This window comes from Rhodamnia argentea, chromosome 5 (genome assembly GCF_020921035.1).
Source record: "Rhodamnia argentea isolate NSW1041297 chromosome 5, ASM2092103v1, whole genome shotgun sequence".
Taxonomy (NCBI): Eukaryota; Viridiplantae; Streptophyta; class Magnoliopsida; order Myrtales; family Myrtaceae; genus Rhodamnia; species Rhodamnia argentea.
In genome coordinates, this window is record NC_063154.1 from 5,254,190 (window position 1) to 5,270,770 (window position 16,581).

The 16,581-nt window shown below is 37.7% G+C and overlaps 1 protein-coding gene across 1 annotated transcript; it reads left to right on the plus strand.

Annotated features, from left to right (window-relative positions):
• The first annotated feature begins 1,309 nt into the window (after positions 1–1,309).
• LOC115754621 (protease 2) lies at positions 1,310–10,775 on the plus strand. The gene is made up of 11 exons (XM_030693698.2): positions 1,310–1,666; positions 2,420–2,703; positions 2,803–2,997; positions 4,013–4,359; positions 5,762–6,053; positions 7,143–7,301; positions 8,097–8,462; positions 9,126–9,191; positions 9,340–9,388; positions 10,039–10,162; positions 10,351–10,775. The coding sequence occupies exons 1-11, from the start codon at positions 1,318–1,320 to the stop codon at positions 10,439–10,441; spliced, it is 2,322 nt and encodes a 773-aa protein (XP_030549558.1). The 5' UTR covers positions 1,310–1,317; the 3' UTR covers positions 10,442–10,775.
• Positions 10,776–16,581: the final 5,806 nt, after the last annotated feature.

Here is a 16,581-nt window from a genome sequence, read left to right on the forward strand (position 1 = left end):
TCGCGAATTCTTTCTCCCGATGCTTATAATAGGTAATATTTGGAATAATCGATTGATTACAGACATGCTTAGGATGCTTTTGAGCTTTTTTTCTCCTCTCAATTATTCACGTTTCCGAAGATAGTCAATCGATTTGGTCCTACCTTGAAATTGAATCGGACCGTCCGCGAAAGTAGGTCCGGTTCTCAATTCTAATAGAAACAAGTCCGATTCCCAATTCCAAATTTTTAGAATCGGTATTGTGCGGATAAATTCCAAGTTTGAGGTGTTGGACCTATCCGCCCAACTCGGGAACTGGTTAAACCTATTTTTTAAAATTGGAAGAAGTTAATTTATTATTTTTAAGGATTAATATCATGAAAAATTTCAAACCGGTACACTAGTGACAAATTTATCCAAAATTATTTTTTGACGTCAAAAACTCCCAAACTGGTACATTTGTGATAAATTAAATTTAAACTATTTTTTTGACAACAAAAAATCTCAAACTTGTATAATCGTGATAAATTTGTTACAAATTTGTCAAACTCGGTAGATTTGTAACAAATTTACCATCTGTTAGTTTTTCATTATATTTTAACATCAAATTATTGAATTAGATAACACGTAACGATCGATGGATGTACCGATTTGAAATTTTTACCATTTATTTGTCATAGATGCATCGGTTTGATGTTTTTAACGGGAATTGACGAAGAGCAAATTTGTCACATGTGTATTAATTTGTTATTTTTGGTGGTAAAAAAAAAATAGTTTGAGATAAATTTATCACAAGTGTAGCAGCTGTGATTTTTATTTTGGGGTAAATTTGTCACATGCGTACCAGTTTGAAATTTTTTGTGGTAAAAAAAATAGTTTAAGATAAAATTGTCATAGATGTGCTAGTTTAAAGTTTTTCGTGATATTAAAATAATTATTAAAAGAGCTTAACTTTTCTATTACTTGATTTTTTTTTTGTAGCGATATTTTATTTCGAGTGATCTTGTTGCTCACGCTATTTTGTTATAAATGCTATTTGTCATATTTTTTTTATAAAATGAAGTAAAAAAAAAAAAGGTCCCTCAGTAGACTTTGGAACCGAATCAGACAAATAAGGTCGGTTTCAAGGAAAATATGGTAGGTTTTAAATTAAAAAAAATTGGAAACCCTTTTTAATGGAGTAGGTTTCGAGTGTTTTTTTTTTTTTTTGGAAATAAATTTTATATTTTAAAAGGAAAATGTTTCTGACAAAAAAAAGTAGGAAATGTTAAAATCCAATAAATTCCAATATATACTGGATAAGATTATTAAAAAATAAAGGAAAGAAAAAGTCAAATCATGGCAAGAAATCCGTTGCGCACAGGCGCGAGCGCCATTCTGTACCAGCCGGGGGTTTTCTTCTATTTAAGTCGGACGAAATCGCCGGCGCCGCCCCTCACGCTCCCCCTCACACTCCCTCGCTGCTCTCACACCGTGTCGTCGTACTCAACGGCGAGGATGAGCGCGGGCGCCAACTGCTCGGGTCCGATCGCTCCTCCGGTGGCGAAGAAGGTGGAGCACCGGATGGAGATGTTCGGCGACGCCAGGATCGACAACTACTACTGGCTCCGCGACGACTCTCGCTCCAATCCCGATGTCCTCTCCCACCTCCACCAGGAGAATGCCTACACCGATTCGGTGATGGCCGGTGAGTCGACTCTGTTGATTATCCTTGTAGACGTCACGCTAAGAATGCAGTCCCGTTTGTGTGAAAGGTTCGAGTTGGTGGATTGAGGAAGTCGGACTGGAAATGGGTTGTGGTGTTGTAAGGTCTGGAATTTGGTCACTCGCTTGTAATGGAGATTGATGAGTTACGATTCAGTGTGCGGTGGAAACTTGATTTGATGTGCTTAATGGTTTGTCAGGTGACCCTTTTTTTTGCCTGATTTCATTTCTGTGGTTCTCTGGTGTTGAAAATGTGGTTTAGGTCTGGGAATAAGTAGGTTCAAGATTTTAATTTAGCGTGAATTATGTGTCAATGAATGATCTTGAATGATTCAAACGGAGAGAAGAAGCCACTTTGGATGATATATGGAAAAGCTGGCTCGAGACTTGAGAATATGGTTAGAGGCATGTGCAATTTTATGATGTATCGACATGTGGAAGTTAGAGACCTAGTGTTCAACGAAGCTCTTGAGCAGAATTTTTTGATTGTGTGACAACTTCTCTTCTTTCTGTCTCAAATAAAGAGTCAGGAAGCTGGAGTCTTTATCTGAAGATTTACATGGCTAGTAAGAACAATAGGCTTCTAATATGCCAGTCATCCTATTTCTTTCATCAAGCATGGTCTGCATTCTTTTCTTTTGTACCGAGTGCCGATACACTTTACTACAATCAAATGTGACAGTGCAATCCGAAAAGAAATATGTGATGGGCTTAATATCTCTGACGAATGACTTAGGGACGAAGCAATTTGAGGATGATCTTTTTGCTGAGATAAGAGGACGTATAAAGGAAGATGACATATCTGCACCCATACGCAGAGGGCCTTACTACTATTATGAAAGGAATCTAGAGGGAAAGGAGTATGTTCAGCACTGTAGGCGGTTAGTACCAGATACGGACGCCCCTCCTTCTGTTTATGATAAGATGCCAACTGGTCCTGAGGCTCCTCCTGAGCAGGTTATCTTGGATGAGAATATCAAGGCTCAAAATCATTCATTCTATCATGTCACTGCTTTTCAGGCAAGAGTGACCCTTTCTTTTCTTCTTTTCCACCCACATTCAGTTCCATCATGCTTTTCATTTTCGTAACTTAATTGTGGTAGTTCTTTGATGCTATAGGTTAATCCAAGTAATAAGTTGGTGGCATATGCAGAGGACACCAAGGGCGATGAGATATATACTGTTTATGTAATTGATGCTGAGACAGGAGCTGCAGTAGGGAAACCTTTAGCAAATGTGACATCTTATGTGGAATGGGCTGGTGATGATATATTAGTTTACATCACAATGGATGAGATTCTTCGCCCGGACAAGGTGTGTTTTATGTAGTATAAGTATCCGTTACCATGGAGTTCTCTTTGTTTGCTCCTTTTACAGAAAATTCAGTACTGATATCAAGGCATACTTCTCAGTGGTTTTATCAGCTTGTGGATCTTAAGTTGCGCTTAACAAATTTTCGTTTATCTACTCTGATTTGACCAGCTGCATTTTGCTAGATTTATAGGTCCAGAAGATGTTAGTTGATATTAGGATTTTAGGGAACCTTTAGCTTTTCTAATACATCAAGTTTCGCTTAAATTCTAAACAAATAAATGAAATTTCAGTAATGTGTTGCCATTATAGGTGTTGCGGTTGAATAAAAAATGTGGGATCTCATTCGTGTCCTCATGCTTATAGTTGAGATCTGGCCCTGATCTGATATTAGGCATACTCAGTGCTGGAATTTGTTAGCCATAAATTTAGAAGGGTAAAATCATAAGCCTATTTCTTCTGATGGGAATTTTTTTTTTCAGCACTCAAATGTTTCTATGTTAAATGACCACATGACATAGGCGGGTTATTGTCAACTCAATTGCATCACCTCTCTCTCTCTCTCTCTCTCTCTCTCTCTCGCTTGATAGATAGATAGATATGAAAGCACTCTAGATTTCATATTTCAACTTGGTACAACCATGGAGTTTTGCAATCATTGTATAATACATTTCATCAGTCTAGCACATCGCACTCAAGCTGCTTTTGTCTAATTTTCTATTGCTGATTGGTTAAGCTAGCTTAAGATCTCTTGTTGCAAAATTCTAAGAGTTATGTGGTGGATCGAATTTGTATACACACATAAAGGGCACAGAATGGTGAACTGGGAACAGGACATCAGTAATATGCCAAACATCCCTTGGCTGGAAGGCTTAAAGTCATATAATAGGGATAATAGTCGTGAAGCGTCCTTGGATGCTTGGACACTTGGGATGTATGGTCATTCTCAGAATCTGACCTATTTATTACTATTGGCGATGGCATGGCATTTTGTAATAACTGCTGGTTTCACTTTTAGGTGTGGTTGCATAAGTTGGGGACCGAACAATCAGATGACGTTTGCCTTTATCATGAGAAGGATGATATGTTTTCTCTTGATCTTGAAGTTTCTGAGAGCAAGAAGTTCTTGTTTGTTGCATCTGAGAGCAAGAACACAACATTTGCTTTCTATCTTGACGTTTCAAAGCCAGAAGATGGTCTTCGGGTTCTGACTCCTCGCATATACGGAGTGGATACTCGTGTCAGCCATCGGGGAAATCATTTTTTCATTCGGAGGAGAAGTGACTTGTTTTACAACTCAGAACTTTTGGCTTCCCCACTCGCTGATGCATCGAACACAACTGTTCTTATCCCTCACAGGGAAAGGTAGCATGTCTTAATAATTGACCCTTTTATTGGTTTACCTTGCCTGTTACTTTAGTTATTGTACTATCACTCTATATTCGAGCTTGTTGTGGTTGATTGAAATGCAATGTGTTTGTCTACACTGGGCTTTTATTCCATAAAATTGAAAGGCAGATCTGACCTAAGTTGGTTTTGGTAAAGGAAATGGATTATAACTAAGTGATGACATAGAAATTGGCTTTTCTAATGACTGGAGTACCTAGGGAGATTTATAATGGATAGAAAAAAAGAAAATTAGTGTTAAGTCACTTTAAGAATTCGATATTGAGCTAGTCTATAAAGATTTTTTTTTTTTGGTCAAACTATAAAGATCTTTTTTTCATGTGCTAGAAATCGTAAGAATAGTAATATGAAATCCTGGTTTGCTAAATTAGAATAATAATGCACCCATAAGTAGTTTCGAGGGAGGGAGGGATTTCTCTACGTATTCCCCCGACAAATGATGATTGAGACAAGATTCGGCATTTTGAACCATGACACACTCGGTTTATTCCCATGACAAATGATGATTGAGACAAGATTCGCATTTTGAACCACAAAACACTCGGTTTCCATTTCGGTTGTAGATGTAACCGAGAGAGAGAGAGGGAGGGAGGGAGATGGGGATCATGCTACCAAAAACCGAAGGGAGATGGGATTTTGATTGCTAAGAATTAGGACTACAATATTTCATATCTCTGATCGTTTGGGAAAAAGATGTTTTCACCTGTCTTTCTTCATTATGTAAGGTGAAAAGCCATTTCTAATTTAGTGTAGCAGAATGACTGGGGAGCCAATGCATTTCCATATTGTGCATGTCACTGCAAAGCTCTAGTGAATAAGGAGGATTGATGTCTTGGGGGGACCATGGTTCCTGTCACCCCGCTCCTCAAATCCTTCCTTGCTTGATATATTCCTGCTCATGGTAAAAATAACATTGAATTAGTGGTAACTCAGATATGTCTGATCATAATGTGGTTCAGTTTCTCCCGTTCAAACTCACAAAATTTTAAGAGAGAAGCGAGGAATGGAGTAAGCGCCTACTGGGCTATTTATCTGCTATTGTTTGCTTTTTCAAACATTTGTCTTTCTATAGACATCAGTAGAAGCTTTGAGCATTGGCTAATTAATTTGTTGGTACATTGCTTTAACGTCCTCTTGATTTTCTCTCACCCTTCACATGTCGGTATACACATATGCACACAGGCATGCACACATGTACAGACACATGCGAAAGCATGGATTGTGCCATGCATGGACACTCACACAGGTTTTCTTTTGTGTATGCATACAAATTGGTTGAGTTGGTGAATGAATATGTGCCTCTATCATGTCAAGAATTTGCCTTCAGTCTATATAGCTTACTGATCTTCTGACCTTCCAGTGTAAAAATCAAGGACATGCAGCTTTTTGCTGATCATCTTGTTCTCTTTGAACGAGAAAATGGTTCGCTAAAAGTTACTGTGTATCGCCTTCCAGCTCTTGGGGAACCACTCACACAGCTTCAGGGCGGTCGTTCTGTTGATTTTGTTGATCCAGTGTTTTCAGTGGATCGATCAGAATCACAGTTTTCGTCAAATATATTAAGGTTCAGCTATAGCTCCATGAGAACACCTCCTTCTGTCTATGATCACGATATGGACACTGGCATATCTGTTGTGAAGAAAATTGAAACAGTAAGTACTGTGGGGTAGCCATTTGCAAATACTGGCCCTTTTGGTTCTCTCTCTCTCTCTCTCACACACACGCGCGCACGCGCGCAATAATTTATTTTTTGGAAGCTGGAGTTTATACGGAGTATGATGAACTTTATTCTGTATCTTGAATCTTCGTATCTTACATTTTTTTAATTTATAATTCATTTGCAAGGTCTTGGCTGCTTTTTTAATTCTGCCTTTGCAAGATATTTCTGGTCACTTACCTGTATGAATCTTTAGACTAATGTCCACGCATGGACAAGTTTTTTGACTCATTGACTGTTTTGACTATGATAAACAATTTAGTGCTCATATGGCTGGTGACCTGCAATCTGCATTGCATCCGGCATGCATCAATTTTTCTTTATTTTTTGTAGATTAATCATACTAGCTAAGGAGGCTTGTCAGTGGACCGAGCAATTAAATTGTTACTACTTTGTATTTATGTTTAGTGGGCTCGGCATGAATGTGCAGCTCTAAACTTGTTCTTTATATCTCCTGTTAGTTTATGTTTCAAGATTGATCATACGAGTACTGTCCTGTGGTAGCATTATAGAAGTTTCTACTAGATCTGTTGTCCCCAATGTAAAGTCAACATATACATTGGCTCTTGGAGCATTTATTCATCAAGAGTATTGGCCTTGACCTATCTCTAGCTCGTCAGACACTCATGGAAAAATCCATGGCTTGGAGTATCTTAAGGAGATATTTAGTTGAAAAGCTTTCATACTTCATAAATATCATATGACCACTACCTTCTAACGATGCCAGGAAAAGCTATGTAATGTGAATATTCAGAGCTATTTTAACCTGTACTGGTTCAGCTTCAGCCTAAATCTGTCTCATGAATACTAGATGACATTGTTTCTCACAAGACATCTCTCTAAGACATTTGTTTTTTCATCCTGAAACCTCACATTTACCTTTATTTTTTCTTTTTTGAACTGGAGTTTTTCAGTATGTGTATTTTCTTAATGTCGTTTAAGGGAGTGGTGGTGTTGCAACTGTATATCGGTCTATTTTTCAGGGCTTATGACATATGAAGAATGTGTCCACTGTTTTACCCAGGTATTAGGAGGTTTTGATGAGTCAAACTATGTTAGCGAAAGGAAATGGGCCACAGCTCCTGATGGAACTCAGATTCCCATGTCAATAGTCTACCGGAAGAATATGGTGAAACTGGATGCATCTGATCCCTTGTTGCTTTATGGATATGGTTCATATGAGGTAAGGTAGAACATATGTATCATGGTTGTTTACATGTGGATATATGGATGTTAATATCAGGATGACAGGGAGAAACCATATTGGCTCTTTCTAAGTTTGGATGCTACAGTGAAGACTTGTTTGCTTCAGATTTGATACTGAAGACTTGAAGCATCAATATGTTTATCAATTGTAAACAATGTCGCAACGTTGGGCTGTTTCAATTGACATGTTTGGATTCGGTGCTTTATACTCTTATGTTTTAAGAAAGTGTGATTTGATTTCATGCCTTCTAAAAGTTGTTGGTCTACGTTTTGGTGTCTGTTGCTGCGTCCAATGCCCTCTCATTCGCAATTTGTTACATGCTTGTTCTGTTTCAGCTTGTTTTTCCAATTTGGTAAATGAGATTTTCAAAACTTGAATGATCTATTAGTGGCTAGTCCAGCCTTGGTCAAATTTCAGTGGTGGAGGATCGGAGAGGTTGTACATGCACTTGCCAAATGCAATTTTCTGTATAGCTTAAAGTTTTAAGTGTAACTATGTGATAGTTTTTTACTTTTTTGACTATCGTGATTTTATTTTATCAAAACTTTTTTCACAAATGCTTGTATCAACATCTACTTGGCATTTGCAGATGTGCTTGAGGTTTCAGAAGTTTCTTGTTCCATTGCTTTATGTTATTTCTTTGAATTACCCTGGAAAAACTTGTACATGCAAATCACAAAGCAGTCTCTAATTTATGCCGTTCAATCTTTCTATGTTCCCTTATAAGTTCCCCAAATATATTCAAACTTGCTTTTTTTGTGCTTTGATTAGATGTGCATTGATCCTAGTTTCAAGGGATCAAGGCTCTCATTGTTGGATCGAGGATTCATTTATGTGATTGCCCACATTCGAGGCGGTGGAGAAATGGGGAGGCCATGGTATGAGAATGGAAAATTGTTGAAGAAGAAAAACACGTTTACAGATTTTATTGCTTGTGCTGAGTATTTGATAGAAAAAGGGTACTGTACAAAGGAAAAGCTGTGCATTAATGGGAGAAGCGCTGGGGGCCTCTTAATGGGTGCTGTTCTGAACATGAGACCAGATTTGTTCAGGGCAGCAGTTGCTGGAGTACCTTTCGTGGATGTTCTGACTACCATGCTTGATCCTTCTATACCTCTTACAACATCAGAGTGGGAGGTAAGCTTTACCTCCGCAAATTTCTTGAAGTATTTAGAACAGTTGAGTTTTGAGTGGTATTGCACCCTGCTGACACCCTACAGTGATATTAGCGACATCATACAATTGAGACTTAAATAGTGGTACATTAGCAAGGGTCATCTTTTCTATATGTATTATAATGTCCGTTATTGATTGGATAAACTGATAAACTGGCAGGAGAGAGTGATTTGGCCTGATAGTCTAGGAGTTGCAGATGACGGATTTCTGGTTTCATATATAATTAGGTAGCATAACTGGAATCAGCTTGATTTCATCTCATGTAGGACTCAAGAAAATGATAAAGTTGAATGATTTCGACAAATCTGAATTCATCTACTCAGAATAAAAATGAGTCGATTTACGGGATTCCGCGATGACAAATTTGTTTGGAAATATGTGAATATGTAAATGTGACAGTGAGGCATTCATCCTAGGATGTATCTGTCGAAAGGATCAAATTCTGAAACATCTGGAATGTTTCTAACTGTAAGTGATTTGGCGACTAGTGGGTTTCAAAGCTCTACTTGACCGTTTGACTTTGTGCGCACTTAAGGATGGGATCAACTTGTAGCTACTTTGGAGGTGGTTGTGTCATCTTATGGTGCAGTCGAGCTCTCTTTATTTATGCACTTATTGCTGCAGGAATGGGGTGACCCTCGGACAGAGGAGTACTACTACTACATGAAGTCATATTCTCCAGTAGACAATGTTAGTATCATCTGCAAACATTTGGTTACTCATTTGCTCATGTCCTTCTTCATCGTCATCTTAGTTCTTTGATGTGAAGTGGACATCTTTTGGAAACGTTATTAAACTGACACTAATCTGATGTTCTTTACTGAGCTTGTTTATACAGGTGAGGGCTGAAAACTATCCACATATTCTTGTTACTGCAGGGTTAAACGGTGAGTAGTGTTACCCCCGTGAAACTTGTGTTGCTATGTCTCATCATTGAATCTTCACATGTTAGTAAGATCTATTGGATTTGTTACTCCAGGGAAGTGCATTTGTCAGACACTGCAGCAGGCTAGTTTGAGTTGATAATATGATATTTGGGTGGCCATCAATGATGAGTGCAGGGCTTGTTAGATATTTCCTCGTTCAAGGGGATGCTCTTTTCCTTATCATCAGCTGATTAAAAAATAAACTCACATGCCGTTAAGATTTTAGTGATTACAAGAGACATGGCAGGAGAACATGATGCTGCATCACATAGATGGCTCTATGTTTAGAATATAGAGAGAGAACTTACATGAGACCCAAATTTCGAACTCGTGAGACCCAAATCGCTTTCTACCTAATTGAAAATACTGGACTGTTTCTTGCTAACGACAAAGTTCACACCACTAAGTATTCTTCAGCACGTGCTATGGATCCTCATACCTTTCAATAGAGATTGGTTCTGAAGATATTCTTACGCATATCTCATTAGCATGCTTTCACATAGCATGTAAGCAAAGCTTCTGTTTTAATGGTTCTGCAGGTATTTGCTAGTATTGGTATCACTCCTTTCTTTTAGTAAGACTGTTAATATTGTTCCATCATTATATAACAGATCCACGAGTTTTATACTCAGAACCTGCGAAGTTTGTCGCCAAATTGAGGGATCTGAAGAAGGATGACAATATGCTATTATTCAAGTGTGAAATGGGTGCCGGACATTTTTCAAAGTCAGGGAGGTAAGTTGGTGAAATTGTTAATCTACCCATTATGATACATATATTTTGACATAGTATCGCTTTCTGAAAACATGAACAAGGTAATAAACACATGAAAGGTTGCAAGGCGTAGTCTCTCTGGATATTGACAATGTCTTTTCTAAAAACCTCAGTGAGTGAGTAGATGATTTGCTAGTATGTTTGCGCAGATTCGAGAGGCTTCAAGAAGATGCTTTCACATTCGCATTTCTGCTGAAGGCTCTGAATATGATTCCTAATCATGGGTCTGCAAAGATCTGATGAGGTATTCACATGCTGCCTGGAAACATCGATCTCCAACAATATTGGACAGAAAGAAGGCTTTTGGTTGAAGGTGCGTCAAAACTGAAGGCTGGTCAACAATCTCCATGCCAAGATGTTGTCTTTAAACTAGGTATTCACGAATTCATCATAATTTTTTCTATATTGGAGAGGGTGAAAGAAATACCAATACCAGTTCCAATCGTTTGGATAGGTTCAACTAGCGCTGCTACTTGAATCTCTTGCTAACGCAAGAAATTGGATTTTGATGACATTTTTTTGTTGTTATTATCTAATGTTAATTCCTGAAATGGTTAAATGATCTATGGCTCATCTGTCCATGTTAATCAAGTTAATGAAATCCTTTTTTTTTTTTTGGAGGGGTTGGGGGTGGGGACGTGAATTGATAATCCTCTTGCCTCACCCTGCAATTCTTGAGCTGTACCTGAGCTCCTATACCATTAGGACGATTAGACATTATTTCAAGTTGGCCGGACGTTAAGCAGTTTTTCAGGATGACTCCGTTGCAGGCCGCATGGCCATAGCAACCCTGGCCAGACCCGGTAGACTGGCTATAACAGTAGTAGCTGTGATTTGGTGTTGCCAGCAACCAAGTCGTCAAGGACCGTGTCTCATTCCAAAGTGCACATCCCTCCCAAATGAAACTTTACCCCGTTGCACGTCTTGTACCCCAAGGCCGTATCGGCATCTCCTCCGGACATTAGAAACACAACAAGTACTCGAGAACCAAACTGGAATAACGAGGATTCTCCTCAATAGAACAGCCATCTTCTTCTTTGTTTGCAAGATAAAAACATAATGGCAGTAGCTACCTACAGAAGTTATCTTATGCACTTTAAGTGCATTAATTTTTTTTCTATAATTTCTTCTGTAGTATCGCCATCGCTTAAAACTAAGATCCCTCAAGAGTACTAGTTTTGTACAGCAAGAGTTCGACTGCCTCTGGGTTTTTAATGCATATTCTATTTCGTAGGATAAGTCCATTTCGCATTAATTATCCCACATAGCATATTTCCTTACAACATAGTAATTTCGGAATTGTTTATTTAGATGAAAGTTACGACCACAAAAAAAAAAAAAAAAAAAAAAAAGATTAAAGACACACCAACTCAAGTATTCTATTAATAAATGCAATATAAAAGATTATCCCGATCACGTTCCTATTGTTGTATTTGACCTTCCTTTATTCTATGAATGGATAATTCTCGTGCCTGATCTTGCAATCCTTAAGCTGTAGTTGAGCTCCGGTGTTGTAGGGGCAGCCAGTCTCTATTTCAATTTACATTAAGTAGTCGAAGAAATCAGCAGACAAGATGACTCTGTTGCAAGCCGCATGGCCATAGCAACCCTGGCCCGAGTCCGTAGACGGGCTATAATAGTCGTAGCTGTGATTTGGCGTCGCCAGCATCAAGTCTGGAAGTACCGCCATTAGTTCCAAACTGTACATCGGTCCCCGTCCGAACTGTACGCCACTGCACGTCTTGTCCACCAAGACTTCATCGGCATCGGCATCTCCTCCGACGTTACTAAAGCAAGTACCCAAGAACCAAATTGGGACAACTATGATTCTCCGTAGAACAGCCATGTTTTCCTTTGTTTGCAAGAAGGAAACAATGTGGAAGTAGCCATATTTAGAAGTTTGATCTGCATGTAGTTTAAGTGCATTATTGTTTGCAATTTATGTCTTTAATATAGCAGCCATCGCTTAAAACTAAGATCCCTTAGATTACTCGTTTTGTACAGCAAGAGTTCGAATGTCTTTCGGTTTTAAATAAATATACTACGCCTTAGGACAAAGTCTATTCATGTCTCTTTGGTTACAACGGAGGATTGCAAACTTGTTTATTTAGATCGATCATCTCCCAATGATTGTTTTCAAGTTTCAAAAAAAGAAACTTGGTTTTTCTTCCAAGAAATTTTAATAGCGCCAATACCTTAGTTAAAGAGATGAGGAAGACTCCTAACCAACATCTATTTCAAATCATACAAAGCGACCAAACATTTAATATATGCTCTACTTAAAGATATAAGCCTTTTGATGAATTGCTAATATAATTTTTCTGATCAATTTTGCTAGAAAATTGCAAATGCGGATGCTAATCGTCATACATGGCATAGCCGATATTAATGTCGAAAATTTTTACAAATTTTTTGAATTCTTTTTCTTTATTTTTCACTATTAAGGGTTGGCAAGGGGCTGTCACCCTCTGGTTGAGACATGACAACCCCTGCTGGCCCCTAGGCTAGTGTCGCGAAGTCCTCGGAGCTCGCGGGCAAGGGTTGCTACCCTCGTCGGATTTGGGTGATGGTAGACAAAGGCATCCTAGCTCTTGACCTTTGCCAGCCATCGCCGTGAAATAGAAAAAATAAAAAAACCAAAAAAAGATTAAAATAAAGAATAAAGTAAAAATTCAACAAAGAAAATTATTCACGCCAGCACCCTTCATATCATATAGAACGATCGGCATCCACATAAAAGATTTTCGGCAAATTGGCCAGAAGACTATCTTCGCAAATCATCAAAGAATTTACAAAACACAATTGAAAACTTTAGGATTGAAGTAACCGCCACACAATATGTTTTGGGTTGTTGCACAATTTTTCCCGGTATACATCCTTAGAGGGTCAAGAAACGGACAAACATCATTGTAAACTCTATCGCCTCGGAAATGTGTTTGACAATAATCCTTACTTATGAAGGACATGTACATCGATGTTAGCCTTTTGTAAAATCCTCACCGTGGAGAGGGAGAGTTCTTCAGGTTTTAACTATTGTACTCTCACGAAGTGTTTGTGATCCGCACGTTTGCGGTGGAATTTTCAAATTTCCTTTTTTTTTTTTTGGGGTTGTGGGGGGGGATATATAAAATTTCACGCTAATAACCCTTTAGGAAATACCCACACTTTAAGGTTTTACAAATGCTAAGAAATATGTTAGTTAAAGAGGTGAGTAATAGGGCGAAAAACAATTTTGCTTATATGAAATTCAAGTAAGATTCATAATTAGATCAAACAATCCAATCTTATATTTTGATAAGTTCTAATCTATTGCAATTGTATCAATTCAATCTTTTTTTTTTTTTAACTAATTCAGTCCTAAACATTTTACAATTGTGTTAATTCAGTCCATTTCGCTGACCAACTTCTGACTTGGTAAATTTTTAATAACATATTTTAATAATTTTTTGATGTCTTTTTTTATTGAGTTTGGACCGATAGCCTCCTGCCGGCCACCTACCAAGGGCCGACGAGGGCTCACAACCCTAATCCAGCTGCAGAAAGGGCTCGTGGCCCTCTGTAGGATAAGTCCAACGTATTCTCTTTAGTTAGAATGTAGGAATTTCAAACTTTTTTTTTTAGATATCTACCGATAGCTATTTTCAAGTTTCCACGTCACGAGCGTTCGTGATCCGCATATCCGAGGTGAAGTATTGAATTTCTTTTTTGTTTAAGAGTATATTCTTTGTTTAAGAGTACATTCTTTTTATGCTTAAAACCCTTTTAGGATATTCCGACAAACTATACTATAAGGTGAGGAGGGGGTACAAAAAAGAAACTTCGTTTTTCTTGCAAAGAAATTTTTAAAAATACCGATATGCTAGTTAAATAGATAAGGAAGAGGTTGGGGAAATTGTCTAATGAGTCTTTAGATTTATTGTACATATATTAATTTGATCATAAATTTTTTATTTATCAATTTAGTCTTAAATCTTTGCACGAATTTCCAATATAGCTCTTCTAGCTAATTTTCCCCGAAAATCGCTGACGTGGTGATGTGGGGCATACGACTCTTAGCAAGGATTGAACCGCAACATGAGCGATCTTTGGTAAAAATTGGACGGAATAGTTACATTGGAATTTGTGCAAAGGTTAGGACTAAACTGATAAAATTGGAAAATAACTGAATTGGCATCCGTACATTAAGTTTAGGACTGATTGTGTAATATTCTTGTAAGAGGCCTCAAACCATTTTTTGCTTATATGAATATCATAATTTGAAAAATGACTCGAAACAATAATTTATTTCAACTCATACAAAGCACCAAACATTATATATATGCTCTATTTAAAAATTGAAATCTGCATGGCGCTATGAAAAATGTAAAGAAGTAAGATTCATAATTGTTCGAAATGAATTAATTTTTATATTTGGTAAATTCAAATTAGTTGCGCGTGATTAGGTTCATTAAGGGCATGCATGATAATACTTTTAGAGTGGAATTTTTGCTCTAGAGTAGAAATCTGTTTGATAATGTAACTTTTGAAATAAAAATTCGTTTGGTTACTCGACTTTATTTTTCTACTTTTGAAGCATTTTTTTGCTTCAGAAGTAATTTTGAAGCTACTTGAAGAAGTAAAAACAATTTACTTCTCTCCAGAAGTAGAAAAATCAATTTTTACTCGGAAACGAAAGTTGATTACTAGAGTAGAGGTATTGCCATGCACGCCCTAAGTATACAAGAAATAGTGGCTGTTGGATTATTGTTAAAGAAAAATGGAGAAATCAATTACTTCCGGAGCATTTTTTTGCTTCAGAAGTAATTTTGAAGCCATTTGAAGAAGTAAAAACAATTTACTTCTCTCCAGAAGTAGAAAAATTAACTTTTACTCAGAAATGGAAGTTGATTACTAGAGCAGAGGTATTGCAATGCACGCCCTAAGCAAACAAGAAATAGTGGCCGTTGGATTACCGTTAAAGAAAAATGGAGAAATCAATTACTTATGGAGCATTTTTTTTTTTGCTTCTGAAGTAATTTTGAAGCCACTTGAAGAAGTCAAAACAATTTACTTCCCTCCGGTAGTAGAAAAATCAACTTTTACTTAGAAAAAAAAGTTGATTGCTAGAGCAGAAGTATTGTCATGCACGCCCTAAGCATACAAGAAATAGTGGCCGCTAGATTACCATTAAAGAAAAATGGAGAAATCAATTAGGCATAGTCCTCAAATTCTTATAGTGAAATGGCTTTGATTATTTCGAAATCGATCTTGCTTTCACCTGCTAATTATCCAGATATTACTGATCATGATGGTAGATTGATAGTACTCCCTTTTGCAAGAGAAATAATTATTCTCCTAATTAAGCAGTGGTCGACCTCTCTTTGCTTATTCCGCGAATTGATGATCCTCGTAATCCTAGATTTGCACCCAAGATCCGTACTATCCGGCAATTAGACGTTGTTTCGACAATGGAGTGTGCTAAGCATATGTCTTCATTGCAAGCTATGTGGCCGCAGCTGGGGGTGTCAACGGTTGAGTTCGACTCGGATCGCTACCGGTACACGGTTCGACGCCGACATGAAGGATATGTAAATTTTACTTGCGGCCCGACCCGTAAAGAACCTGTATAGGAAAAAAGTACTCGGGTTGACTCTTTTTTATTTTATCCTTTTAGACTGAGTAGCTATCCTTGATTGTCTCGATCCATGACTCAGATACAATGATTTTATTGAAGAGCAACTCTGTCAAGTTTATTCACTAATTATCATCATACATGGCAAGGTTTTAAATAGGTCAAGTTTTGTCAAATATCTCAATAATAATAGCGGCTTCGCACGTGGTTAGGATCCGTAGATCGATTAGTTTCCCATCGACACATTGGAGGGACGGAAAATGATTTCTCGAAGATAGTTTTTCTTCGAACAATTGGACTGTTGATCGGATATCATCAACTCGAATCATTTCACACATAGGACTCACATGACCAAAGTCTTAGATTGAAAACTGCCAATTGCCCTCATCTCGTGGATGTCAAGTTCAACTATGGCAAGCTCTTCAAAGATTGGCGAGGACCGCCAAAAAAAAAAAAAAAGATCTCAAGAGATTGTCCACAAAATGCATGTTGAATTGAAGGGGATGCTATTGTAATTCGCATGCTCGGACCTAGTCATGTCTTTAAAAAGCTTAACGAAGAGCTGGAAGCTAGGCTTTCGTAAGTATTTCCGATATTTCCCTCCTACCAGAAAAAGCGAAAATAATTTGATAGAAATTGGGAGGCTCGAGAGCCAGCCTCGGATCGACATAAATAATTCTTGAGGTTTACAGCCCGCTCCATTGGGCGACAAGCAAAAATAGCCTCAAATTGCAATGATATCTGAGTACTTCGTAACGAACAAAGCTAT

Excerpts from the sequence above, each read along its gene's own strand:
- LOC115754621 (XM_030693698.2), top strand. The coding sequence starts at position 1,318 with ATGGCAAGAAATCCGTTGCGCACAGGCGCGAGCGCCATTCTGTACCAG. Across the intron at positions 2,704-2,802 it reads ATCATGTCACTGCTTTTCAG|GTTAATCCAAGTAATAAGTT; the intron begins GCAAGAGTGACC and ends TTGATGCTATAG. Across the intron at positions 6,054-7,142 it reads TTGTGAAGAAAATTGAAACA|GTATTAGGAGGTTTTGATGA; the intron begins GTAAGTACTGTG and ends TGTTTTACCCAG.